The 13,930-nt window shown below is 41.7% G+C and overlaps 1 protein-coding gene across 10 annotated transcripts in view; it reads right to left on the bottom strand.

Moving 5' to 3' along the window:
* hfm1 (helicase for meiosis 1) overlaps positions 1-13,930 on the bottom strand; it is a 197,843-nt gene that overhangs the window by 103,272 nt on the left and 80,641 nt on the right. For all 10 annotated transcript variants that reach the window (XM_069939173.1, XM_069939172.1, XM_069939178.1 and 7 more), the window contains one exon: positions 10,290-10,384. In XM_069939173.1, coding sequence (XP_069795274.1) covers positions 10,290-10,384 — 95 coding nt within the window. The remainder of the gene's footprint in view (positions 1-10,289; positions 10,385-13,930) is intronic.

Raw genomic sequence — 13,930 nt, 5'->3', positions numbered from 1 at the left:
TTGGTACAATGTAACTTTTTATATCAATTATGCCTTACCCTGCAGATGTTACATAGATTGAACTACACATTACAGATTTGTGGTTTATAATGTGGACAAGAGGTTGGCACTTGGCAGTGTCCTAAAGTAAAACCTTTCTGGCTTGATGTAAGTAATTTATTTGAAAAAATAACAGGGATAAAATTCCTGTAGGATCCAATACTATTTATATTTTGTAATATTAAAGGTATTACACCTAAATTAAAATTAAATATATATCAAATAAAGTTTGTAAAAATCGCCTTAGGAGAATCGAAGAAATGTATTGCTATAACTTGGAAATCAGATACAGGCTTAGCAATGGAAAGATGAAATGCAGGAATTCATAGTTGTATACCACTTGAGAAAATTACATACATCTTAAGGAATAGATACCATATATTTTGGAAAATATGGCATTCATATTTTCAGAGTATTGGAATGAATGTTTAATAATTTCTCTGGTAACTCAATCCTTGGTGACCTTTATTTAATGGTAAATATTATTTCTGGAAAAGATCTCCAGTCTTCATTCTTACATCTTGTATCTTTTTCATTCTTTCTTCCTTCTTTGCTGGGGCTTTATCAGGAGGGGATGGGGGGGGAGTAATAGATACCACATGCATAATGGATTAAACTATTTTAAAGATTTGTATTGTAAATTTTATTTGGTGGTTAAAATATAAATAATATACTCAAAAAGATATAACCAGCTCCTAGAAGGGGCAAACTTGTTAGAGATGAAGTTAATGTGAAAAATGTGAGGAGATCCATTCTGATTAGATGGGTGAGGAGAGGCAATATAGAATTAAAAAATACTATTCTGAAAAAGGAGCAAAGGGTGCCAGAGGCATTGGTATGCAAATTATTGAAAATTGTGGAGCCAGTTGAGAAAACAGTTAACCAATTATACACAGTTCTGGGCTCTATCAATAAAGGTATAGAGTACAAAGGAAGAGTTAAATCTTTATAAACTATTCCATTTTCAACTGGAGTATTGTGTTCAATTTGGGGTACCTCAAAATAGGAAGCACACAAAAGTATACAAAATATCCAGAAAGAAATTCTGGGAATTGTTCCTAGGAGGAAGATTTTCAGTTACAAAAATAGATTACAGGCTTGGTCTGTTTTTTGTTTGGAGAAGACTGAAGGGAGATCTGATGATCTCTAAGAATCATAGAGTCAAGCAACATGGAAACACACTGTTTGGTCCAATGCCTATGGCAGCTAAAATGTCCCACCCACACTAGTTCTATCTGGCCGTGTTTGCTCCATATCCCTCTAAACTTATTCTATCCATGTATCCTTCTAATTTTTTTTTATTGAACATTGCAATAGTGCTTGCCTCAACCACTTCCTCCAGCCGTTCGTTCTATACATTCACCATCCTCTGTGTAAAAAAGTTACCCCTCAGGTTCTTGTTAAATCTCCCCCCCCCCCCTAACTTAGACCTTAAACCTATGTCCTTGGGTTAGTAATTCCCCTCCTCTGGGCAAAAGACTATGTTCACCTGATCTATTCCTCTCATGATTTTGTATTTTTCTGAGGTTACCCCTCACCCTCTTGCACTGCAAGGAACAAAGCCCTAACCTGCTCAAACTCTTGCTATGGATCAAGTCCTTGAGTCCTGGTAACATAAGTTCAAGGTTGTTTATTAATACATATACTTAGGTACAATTAAAACATTTTCTGCATGCTATTGAGCAAGTCAACCCATATGTAAAAAAAAAACCCAATAAAACAGAAGAGGGCAGAGGTGCAGAGAGAGATCAGTTAGAATGTACGGTTCATTCAGGAGTCTGATAGCATCAAGAAACAGTCCTTGAATCTGGTGATGCATCATTTTAGATTCATGAACCTTCTTCCCAATAGAATGAAGGAGAACAGAGAGTGGCTGGGTTGGGGTGAGACCTTTAACATGTTGACTGCTTTTCTAAGGCAGGTGTAGATGGAGTCGATAGAGAGGAAGCTTATATGATGGTCTGAGCTGTGTTTTGTAGGTTTAGGCTGAGGAGTATCTATATCAGTGATGCACACTGACAGGATACTTTCAATGGTGCATTTGTAAAAGTTAATGAGGGGCACAGGGGACAGTCCAAATTTCCTTAGGGTTCTCAGGAAGAAGAGACATTGGTGCACTTTCTTTGCCATAACAATGATTGGTTGGATCAGGACAGATCTCTGGAAATACTTACCCCCAAGAACTTAAAGTTGTATTGTAGCAGCTCACTGGAGGCTTAATTGAACAGGCTCAGGAAGTTCTGAGTGATGTCATGATGTCACAATGCGATGACGTCATTTGGATCGCAAAGGGGTTTTAAAAAGTTGCAAGTTATGGTTTGAGTAAACAACTTTTGCTGAACTTCGACAACTACATCTGATCATTTTCTCGTTCTTAATTTTGCACTGTCACACAATTGCTACAGTATACTATTTCTGCCATAGTGCCATTGTTGCTGAAGGGAATGAATATACATATTAAAATGGGTTAATAGAGTGAATGGGAGGAGACTTTTTATTGGTTGAGTTGTTTAGAATGCAAGGTCACAAATATAAACCAAAGGCTCAACTTTTAATAGTAAAATAAGGAAATGTGGTGGCACACATCATGACGCAGGTGAACCGGCTCTGTATGTGACAGCCGCAGTAGCGGAGCAGCCGCAATAAGATGGCACTGTTGGGTTCAGGGATTCCTTGTAGCCTTGGCCATCGTGCATGCCCTTTTGGCTAAGTCATGACATTGCAGCCGACGTGGTGACGTGGTGAGAGCTTGCCCTTAAAGAGTGCAGCGTGAGCTTTCAAAAAACAGTTGAAACTGGAACTCACCTCTTTGTAGCTACTGCCACAATTGGTGACCCCAACGAGCCCAGATGATTCTGGTCTCTTCATCATTCACGCCGCAGCAGTGAACGCAGTTCCTGTGAAACTACCACCCTTCTGGACGCATCGCCCATGCACATGGTTCAAGCAAGCGGAAGCCTCCTTCACATGGAGACAAGGCGAGCGGCCGACAGTTCCTGGTCGACACGGGCGCTGAACTCAGCATCATCCCGCTGACCGCACTAGAGACCCGCACCCGGCAGCAAGGCCCCATGCTGCGGGCACCCAACTGCACCAACATCAGCACTTTCAGGATGCTTAATGTGCACATTAAACATGCTGGGAAGTGACAAGTTCAGTTGGAGATTCACCCTAGCCGCAGTGGGCACAGCGATCCTCGGTGGTGACTTCCTCCGAGCTCACAGTCTACTGGTGGACCTCAAAGGCAAGCGCTTGGTACATGCCCGGACCTTCCAGACAGTCCGCCTCGAGGCCACCACTGCCCGCAGCCCAGGCGTAACAGCAGTCACCGCCCTCAATGATGAGTACGGCCATATACTTAATGAGTTCCCAGCGATCCTCCAGCCGCAGTTCACCTCCACTATGCCACAACACAGGGTGCTGCATCAAATTCTGACCCAAGACCCCCCGCTCCATACAAGGCCAGAAAGCTGCCCCCAGACAGGCTGCAGTTGGCCAAGGAGGAATTCTCTCGCATGCAGGAGTTGGGGATAGTCCACAGATCTGACATCCCCCTTGCACGTGGTCCCTAAATCCTCGGGCAGTTGGCAACCTTGCAGAGACTACTGCCACCTGAATGACACAATCACGCCTGACCGCTGTCCAATTCCCCACATTCAGGATTTCACAGCCAACCTCCACGGTGCGAGGGTGTTTTCGAAGGTCGACCTAGTGTGGGGCTACCACCAAATCCCCATACACCCCAACAACATCGGCAAGATAGCCATCATTATCCCTTTCGGACTCTTTGAATTCCTGCGCATGCCCTTTGGCCTCAAGAATGCAGTGCAAACTTTTTAGCGCCTGATGAATGCAGTCGGCAAGAACCTGGACATCATATTCATTTACCTTGATGACATCCTCATCGCCAGCAGAGACCACGGCGAACACAAGGCCCACCTCCGCAGGCTGTTTGCCTGCCTGGCAGAGTTTGGGCTCACGGTTAACATGGTGAAATGCCAGTTTGACAAGAGCTCCATGCAGTTCATAGACCACACCATCACAGCAGATGGAGCAGCACCATCGGCAGAGAAGGTGGCACCCATACGCCAGAACACCCGACCCGATAGCCTCAAATGCCTCCAGGAATTCACTGGGATGGTTAACTTTTACAACCGCTTCATCCCAGGGGCAGCCAGCATAATGCAACCGTTGTTTGACATGATAGCCACCAAGAACAAGACTCTGGTGTGGACGGAGGAGGCCAAGGCAGCTTTCACCACTACCAAAGATGCCCTGGCAAATGCCACCTTACTAATCCACCCACTGTCTGACGTGCACATCGCACTCTCCGTAGACATGTCAGCCACAGCCATTGGAGACGTCCTGGAACAGACAGTGCAATGTCAGTGAATGCCCTGGCATTCTTCAGCCACCACCTGAACCACCCCTCCCCCCAAGCTCAAGTATAGCGTGTTCAAAAGGGAGCTCCTGGCCCTCTACCTGGCCATCAGGCACTTCCAGTACTTTCTGGAGGGCAGGCCATTTACGGTCTTCACAGACCACAAGAAATCCGAACCCAGGCCCTGGTCGGCGCACCAATGTCACCACCTGTCCTACATCTCAGAAATCAGCACGGACAACCGGCACCTCACGGGCAAAGACAATGTTGTGGCCAACGTACTCTCGCGCCCCACCATCCAGACTCTAGCCCTTGGCCTGGACTATTCTTAGTTGGTGCAGGCTCAAAAAGGGGACGAGGAGACTCAGACATTCCACACAGCCATCACCATCCTCAGTTTCGAGGACCTCAAGCTGGCGGACAGTCCTGACATGCTCCTGTGCAACGTATCCACGGGCACACCATGTCCAGTAGTGCCACAACAATGGAGACCTCAGGCCTTCAAAATCGTCCATGACCTTGTGCACCCATCCATCAAAGCTGCGGATCACATGGTAGTGGAAAGGTTCATATGGCACGGCCTGAGGAAGTAAGTCGCCAAGATGGCGGGCAACTGCACCCAATACCAGGTTGTCAAGGTCCACCGTCATGTCAAGACCCCAGGTCAGCACTTTGACCCCCCCATGCTAAAAGTTAGTCACTCAGTCTGCAAGTTTCCAGCATCTTTCTATAGTTATAGAAAGTTAAAGTGTCGTTCAATACGATACATACCCTTCAGATCAACTCGTCCATGCAAACAGTTAACGTTCTGGGCTAGTCCCATTTCCCTGCATTGATTAATTTAATTCTGAACCCTTATATATGGAGTTCTTGACTTCTGTTAAAATATCTTTTGAATGTTATAATTGTACACACTTAGATTCTTCTGGCAGTTTGTTCCAGATATGGACTACTGTCTAGGTGAAAACGTTGGTCCTCAGTTCCAACTTAAATCTCTCTGCTCTCATTTTAATTCTATTCCCTCTAGTTCTAGAATTGTCTGCCCTGAGAAGAAGACTGTGAGCAATCATTTTATCCATACCCCCTCATGATTTTATATACCTCTGTTACAGTTTATATTAGTATGGTTATGGATAAATGTGTCTTTAAAAGATATAGATTGTGGGGGTTTAGTGTCGGTCACTTCACAGAGTAACGCTTCACAAAAGACATCTCATTTAAAATGCAACAGATTTGCTGAAGCTAGACGTTCAGACTCCGGTTGGCTTTGCAGAGGCAATGAAGAATGCTGATCTATTGTGTATGGACAATAAAGTCCAGCCTCAGAAGTACTGATAAGATCTTTCAAAGATTGGGTTTGGAGCCTTAGGAGAGATTTTTGGTTTTTACAAGCAGAGAGAGGAAAATTCAAATAGGATTCTTATCTGAGAGAGAGAGAGAGAGAGAGAGAGAGAGAGAGAGAGAGAGAGAGAGAGAGAGAGAGAGAGAGAGAGAGAGAGAGAAAGCAAGAGAGAAAAATTAGTTCTCAGTAGAAATTGAGGCTGCAAAATGGCAAGCTGATAGGCTTGTTGAAAAACCCCATTTTTGAAGATGGGTTATGAGTTCTGAGTTCAGCCTGTTCAAACCCCTTGTAGTCCTTACAAGAGGAAATGGCTGGCTGGAGTGTTTCTCTTGAAATAAGGGAAACAAGAAGATTGTGGTGACCTGGAAGAAGAGGATATCATTTGGAAAACCCATGATGGAGCAAGTTTCTACGGCAAGACACTGAAGTGACTGATTGGAGGAAATCAGTTTGTGTGTGTCCAACCAGCAACAAATATCTCTCTGAAACCAACAAGAACCTTCCTGAGCAGTAACCATTTAACTTTAAGTACCAGAGCCTGGTGAAGATTCATCAATGTTGAATTCTGTGCACAGTATGAGAATTGCCTGATACTGGTGAACTTGGAGAAGTGAGAAGTGAATGATTAGATTGTGAAACAAAGAACTTTCTTGAGCATATACACATTACATACATGTGCGCTTAGAATTAGAAGGGGGTTAAGTTAGGTTAAGTTAATTTAATAGTAATAAGTTAAAGTTTGATCCTGTTTTTATGTTTAAAGAAAGTTAAAAGCAACTTTTGTTTAAGTAACTATTGTCTTGGTGAATATCTATTGCTGCTGGGTTTTGGAGTCCTCTGGGCTCATTACACCACTTCCTGCTTCACTCCAGGGAATAAAGACTCAGCCTATCCAACTCCAAACCCTTCAACCTGGCAACAGTCTGATGAATCTACTCTGCATCCCCTCAAACTTATCATCATCCCTCCAATAGCAGTGGAACCAAAACAGCACATGGCATTCTTTGTTTACTATCCAATTAATTCATCTGAGTTTATTTACCTTGATCTAATGTTATGACATTCTCAGTCAATGTTAGACCATAGAGTTAATTTTGTGGATGCTAAATTCAGATTATTGGTCTCTGATTTGTTTAGTTTACTTTTTATTTGTTAAAGTTGAGTGAGCTTAGTGAAAGTCTATAATTCCAATTAACTGTAATCCTGTCAATATAATTTTTATACTTGACAGATTAAATAAGAGCTCATCAAGATTTCCAATCAACAATATGTATTTTCTCAAAATTTAATTGCTGTTTATCATTACAAATTTGTTGTCCATATTAATTGCAAGCATGGTCCAAAGTAATTGAACCACAAAGAAAATCAATAGATAAAGCTTCAATTGTTCATCTTCAGAGTCTCTTCATGGGAAGAATACAGAATACAAGAAATATATTAAATCTTAATGATAAGGTAACCTGGAGTTGTATTTTTCCAATATCTTTGTACAAAGACAGTTCTACAAGCTTACTGCAGTGTCATTTACACTAATCATAGCAAATAGAGATGGAGTATAAAGCAGCAGATGGTAGAAATATAAAAAAAAGAGAATGCTGGAAGTAACTGGCGAGCCAAACAGGATAAGCAGCAAGAGAAACAGTGAGTTCTAGAGTCAGCTCCTTGACCCAAGCTCTCAATTCTCAACTCCTGATTCTGTTTCACTGCCAGGTACTTCTTGCATTCTGTTTTCATGAACGTTAGAGCAGTTAGTGACGAGGAGGATAAAGGACTGCATGTATAGACAGAAATCAAAGGTTTGTATGTGATAGAAATTTTCTCAGATGTATTTATTTTAGAAAGGCTGGATTGATACGTAAGATTATGACATTATTGCTATTAGTGAGATTTGGTTGCAGGAGGGGTAGGACTGGCAGCTTAATGTTCTGGGGTTCCATTGCTTCTGAAGTGATGAAGGGGTAGGAATGAAAGGGCATTGCTGGTCAGGGAAAATATCTCACCTCTGTGAAGTCAGGACAGCCAGGAGGTTTTGTCTACAGAGGTCATATGGGTGAAGTTGAGGAACGGGAAAGGTATGACCACATTAATAGGGTTGTATTATAGACTGCTCAATAGTCAGAGAGAATTCTGTAGAGAAAATCTGTAGAGAGGAAGTATAAAGATGTGACAGTAGGAGATTTTATCTTTCCAAATATTGACTAGAACTCCCATACTGTGAAAGGGCTGAATGGCTTGGAGTTTGTGAAATGTGCTCAGTAAGTTTTCTAAATCAATATATAGAGGTACTAAGGCAAGAGGATGCAGTACTTGATCTCCTATTAGGGAACAAGGCAGATGGCAGATGTGAACATTTTAGGTCCAGTGACCATAATGCAATTAGCTTCAAGTTAATTATGGAAAAGGATAAGTCTGGTTCTCATCATGTTGGGCTTCTAAACTGGAGAAAGGCAAATTTTGTGGAAATGAGAAAGGATCTTGGAAGAGTGGATTGGCATATGTTGTTTTCTGACAATGGTCTGTTAAGTGGAAGGCCTTCAAAGGCAAAATTTTGAGAATGCAAAGTTTGCGTGTTCCTGTTAGGATTAAAGGCAAAGTTAATAGGCATAGGGAACCCTGGTCTTCAGGGGATATTGGTGTTCTGGTTAAGAAGAGGGAGGTGTATAGCAAATATAGGCAACAAGGAGCTAATGAGGTACTTGAAGAGTACAGAAAAGGCAAGAAAACACATAATAAGGAAATCAGGAAGGCAAAAAGACATGAGGTTGGTTTGGCAGATAATGTGAAGGTAAACTCAAAGAGTTTCTACAAGCATATTAAGAGTAAAAGGATAGTAAGTGATAAAATTGGTCCCCTAGAGGATCAGAGTGATTAACTATTTGTGGAACCTCACTTAATGGGAGAAATCTTTAAAAAGTTTTTTTTGCATCATTATTTCTCATGAAAGTGGCATACTGCATAAGGAAGGAAGGAAAACAAACAAAAGTGTAATGGAATATATGGAGATTAAGGAGGAGGAGTTGCTTGCTGCCTTACAGTAATAAAACCCCCAGGCTAGATATATACCCTCGGTCCTTGAGGGGGACTAGTGTAGAAATTGCAGGGGCCCTGGCAGATATACTCCAATGTCCTTTGCCACGGATGAAGTGCCAGAGGATTGGAGAGTAGCTCATGATGTCCTGTTGTTTAAAAAAGGCTCCAAAAAGAAACCAGGTAATTATAGGCTGGTAAACCTGACATCAGTAGTAGGTAAATTATTGGAAGAAGTTCTGAGAGATAGGATATATAGTATTTGGGCAGCTATGCACTGATTAAGGACAGTCAGCATGGCTTTGCACATGGTAGGTCATGTTTAACGAATCTTGTACGGTTTTTCAAAGAGGTTACAAAGAAGATAGATGAAGAAAAGGCTGTGGATGTTGTCTACCTGGACTTTAGTAAATCCTTTGACAAGTCCCACATGGGAGGTTAGATCAGAAGGTTAAAACACTAGGTATCCATAGAGAGGTTGGAAACTGGATTGGAAATTGACTGTGTGGGAGAAAACAGAGTGGTAGTGGGTGGTTGCTTCTCAGACTGGAGGTCTGTGACTAGTGGTGTGCCTCAGGGATCTGTGTTGGCACCATTGTTGTTTGTTGTTTATATCAAAGATCTGGATGATAATGTGGGAAATTGGATCAGCAAGTTTGTTGATGACACAAAGATAGGAGAAATTGTGGATAGATTTTCAAACTTGCAAAGGGATCTGTACTAACTGGGAGAATGGGCCAAAAAATGGCAAATGGAGTTTAATGCAGACAAGTGTGAGGTGTTGCATTTTGGAAAGATAGAGGTGGTAAATGGTAGGGCACTGAGAAGTGCGGTAGAATATAATTCCCTGAAAATGGCATCACAGGTGGATAGGGTTGTAAAGAGAGCTTTTGACATATTGGCCTTCATAAATCAAAGTATTAAGTACGGGAGTTGGGAAGTTATGTTAAAGTTGTTTAAAATATTAGTGAGGCCAAATTTGGAGTATTGTGTGTAGCTTTGGTCACCTAACTACAGGAAAGAGTCCAGAAAAAATTTTCTAGGATGTGGCCTGGACTTCAGGAATTGAGTTACAGCGAAAGGTTAAACAGGTTAGGACTTTATTCCTTGGAGCAAAGAAGAATGAGGGGAGATTTGATAGAGGTTTACAAGATTATGAGAGGTATAGACAGAGTGGATGTGAGTAGGCTTTTACCATTTAGATTGGGGAAGATAAATATGAGGTCATTGTTTTAAACTGAAAGGGGCAAGGTTTAAGTGAATATTAGGGGAAAGAGTGGTTGGAGTGTGCAATGAGCTGCCATCTGATGTGGTGTATGCAGGCTTGATCTTAGTTTTTTAGGAATAAATTGGATGAATACATGGATGGGAGGGGTCTAGAGGGTTATGGAATGGGAGCAGGTCAATGGGACTAGCGGAATGATGGTCGGCACAGATTAGAAGGGCCGAATCACTTGTTTTCCTGTGCTGTAGCATTGTATGGCTCTATGAAAAGAGTACCTGCTTTCAATGGTATATGCTCCATTTAACATTTGTGTGTACTTGTCCTTTGTTTGATTCCTTGTCATTATCACTACAGTAGCTGTGGTATCAAACTGAAAGAAATTCCAGAAAATAAAAACTGAGATAATTCTTTAGACCTTGAATTTTGTATATGCAGAATACAATAACGAGTTTATTGCCATACATATTATACAATGTGCATATGTGCAAAATTCTAACTTGCTTTAGCCAAACAGGTATTATGAAGAAAAACTGTGCCAGTAAACTAATTGAATTAAGAGACAATAAATACCAAAATATTCACAATAATGCCTATGCAGAAAAATGGTGTGCAATAATGCAGACAGTACATGATTAGTGTACCAAGAGGAGGTTCAAGGTTCTGAGAGATATTGGAAACTGTTCTGGAACCTGGAGGTGCCCTTTTTCAGGCGTCTGAACCTTCTGCCCAAAGGCAGCAGTGAGAAAAAGTTGTGGCCATGGTGATGGAAGTCCTTTATGATGTTTGGAATGGATGGACCCGACTATGTTTGCTACTTTCTGAGGCCTTCTGTGCTCTTGCATTCTTATACAGAATTACCAAACCAGGCTGTCATGCAACCAGTCAGTATCCAATGACAGTAGAGGCACTAGTATACCTTATTCTTGGCTGCCTCATTGTACTGGTTCCACAAAAATCTTCTGAAATATGGAATCCAATGGGCTTAAAGTTTCTTGACTCTACCTCCTTCCCATCAATGCAGGCAAATGTGTGGTTCCTTGGTCTCCTTCCTAAAATCAACAATAAGCTCCTTGGTCTTGGTAATGTTAAGGGGAAGATTATCATTCTGGCACCCCGCCAACGAAATTGTTGATCGCCTTCCTGTGTTCTGACTTATTATTTCCAGTGAATCAGCCAACAACAGTGGTATCATCACCAAATATGCAGACTGAGTTGGAACTGAACTTGGCTGGGCATACATGAGTATTAATAGTAGATAGGGAGCTAATCATGCTGTCTTTGGGTGCCCCAGTGCTGAGGGTCAGCTTGGAAAAGGTTATGCTGCTGATTAACACTGAATGGGGTCTGCCGATGAGGAAGTAGAGGATCCAGTTGCAGGGGGATGGACAGAGTCCAAGGTCCTTTAATTTTGTTGGTATACTGATGTTGAATGCCGAGCTGTAGTCAATAAACAACTTGATGTAGGTGTTCCTGTGGTTGAGGTGATCTAGTGCAGAGTGGAGGCCAGTGAGATGGAATATACCATTGACCTGTTGTGACAATAAGTGAACTGGAATGGGTCTGGTTCTCTTATAGGGTGAAATGCTGAGCAGGCACGGCACAGCTGTCTGGCTTGGTCCAGAATTATTTTTTTGCAATGGTGTGGCTGACTGAAGGTTGTACCTGGACTTTCTGTATGTTTCTGATTCTCCAGTCCTAAACGCCACAGATCTAGTCTTCAGTAGTTTGTGAATCTCTTGGTTCATCGATGGCTTCTGATTTGGAAACACTGGATACACTTGTCCACAAATTTTTGGTAAAGTTGGTGATGACTACAGCATATCGATTAAGATCTGATATTCAAATAATGAACAGCCTAGAAATCACCTCTTCAGACTGACTCTTGTTCCCATATTTTTGAATCTGCAGTAATTGGAGTCTACTCCCCATGAATTAAGGATCAAATCTGTCCTAGGATTCTGCTAGGCCTCAGGTAGCCAAATATTTTGTATGTATTTCAAGTGATTTACTTATATAAATAGAATGTCTAATAATGACTATTAAGAAACCTGACTGAGAACATGAGCCATAAGGAAAACTTGGAAAAAATAGAAAAGGTGATGACCAGAGCTTCTTTAGGTATGTTACAAGGAATAGTGTGGTCAAAATTAAACTTGGAGAATAAGGCTGTAGAAATATTTTTGGGGAGCAAGAAACTGGCAGTGGAGTAAAATAGATCAGTTGCACCAGGGTTTATAGTAAAAACTACTGCAAACATTTGATTTATACTAAAATATATGAGAGGAATTTACACAATTCCAATTCCTTGAGATTGATTATGCCAATTGTCATGCTTAAGTAGTAATCCAGAAATTTTTACATTTTTAGATCTGCTGGTGAGCAAAATATTATTCAGTTTTATCTAATATTTGTTGTTTCCATTTACAACCCTGTTAATATCTTGCAAACAACCACAATGGTCTTAGGGTAGATTTCCAGAATCAGAGCTCGTAGAGGTCTGTTGACATCTCAGTTCCTCAGAATTTATGGGAGCACAAAATTTCAAATTCGGATTTCAGATTTATCGTCAGAGTACATCACATACAACCCTGAGATTCTTGATCCTGCAGGTGAGGCAGAATGACCACTATTGGTAGTGCAAATAAAACTGTATTCAGCATACAAATATAAACAAATAAAAAATTGTACAAAGATAACTGATGTAAACAAACTGGCTGTGCAATACAGAGGGAATAAAAAAATCAATGAAGTTCACAAGTAAGAGTTTTTAAATAAGTCCCTGATTGAGTTTGTTGTTGAGGCGTCTGATGGCGGAGGGGTAGCAGCTGTTCCTGAACCTGGTGGTGTGAGTCTTGTGGCACCTATACTTCTTTCTTGATGGCAGCAGTGAGAATAGAGCATGTGCTGGGTGGAGTGGGTCTTTAATGATTGCTGTTGCTCTCTGACAGCAGCATTCTCTGTAGATGTCCTTAATAGAGGGGAGAGCTTTGTCTGTGATGTCCTGGGCTGTCTCCACTACCTTTTGAAGGGTTTTACACTCAGGGGTATTGGTATCTCCATATCAGATCATGATGCAGCTGGTCAGCACAATTTCCACCACATCTGTAGAAATTTGCCAGGGTTTCTGGTGTCATACCAAACCTCCACAAACTCCTGAGGAAGTAGGGACGGTGGCATGCTTTTTTCATGATGCCATTAGTATGTTGGGTCCAGGAAATATCTTCTGAGACTCTCAAGAACTTAAATTTGCTCACCCTCTCCACCTCTGATCCCCCAATGATCAGTGGCTCATACACCTCTGATTTTCCTTTCCTAAAGTCAACAATCAGCTTCTTGGTTTGTTGGGTGCAAGGTTGATGTTGGTGCAGCATTCAGCCAAGTTTTCAATCGCCCTCCTTTATGCTGACTCATCGCCCTCTTTAAACAACCCATGACCGTGGTATTGTCAGTAAATTTATAGATGGTGTTATTGTCGTACTGAGCCGCATTGTCGTAGGTATAAAGTGCAGGGGCTAAGAATGCAGCCCTGGAGTTCTATGGTACTGATGAAGATGTTCTTACCAATTCTCACCGATTGTGGTCTGGAGGTGAGGAAATCCATTATCCAATTATACAGTGGGGTGTTGAGTCCCTGGTCTTGGAGTTTGCTGATTAGTTTTGAGGGGATGATGGTCTTCAATGCCAAACTGTAGTTGATTAAAGAATATCCTGATGAATGCATCTTTACTATCCAGGTATTCCAGGGCTTTGTGTAGAGCCAATGAGATGGCATCCGCTGTAGACCCATTGCTATGACAGGAGAACTGGAACATCTGCATTTCTCTGCTCAGACAGCAGCTAAATACTTCTTCACCAGCCTTTCAAAACATTTCATCACTGTTGATGCAAGTTCTACTGGTCATAGTAATTAAGGCAG

Source organism: Narcine bancroftii, chromosome 5 (genome assembly GCF_036971445.1).
Source record: "Narcine bancroftii isolate sNarBan1 chromosome 5, sNarBan1.hap1, whole genome shotgun sequence".
In the NCBI taxonomy this organism is placed as follows: domain Eukaryota; kingdom Metazoa; phylum Chordata; class Chondrichthyes; order Torpediniformes; family Narcinidae; genus Narcine; species Narcine bancroftii.
Note: the sequence above shows the minus strand (reverse complement) of the source record. Positions and strands in the feature narration are given on the sequence as shown.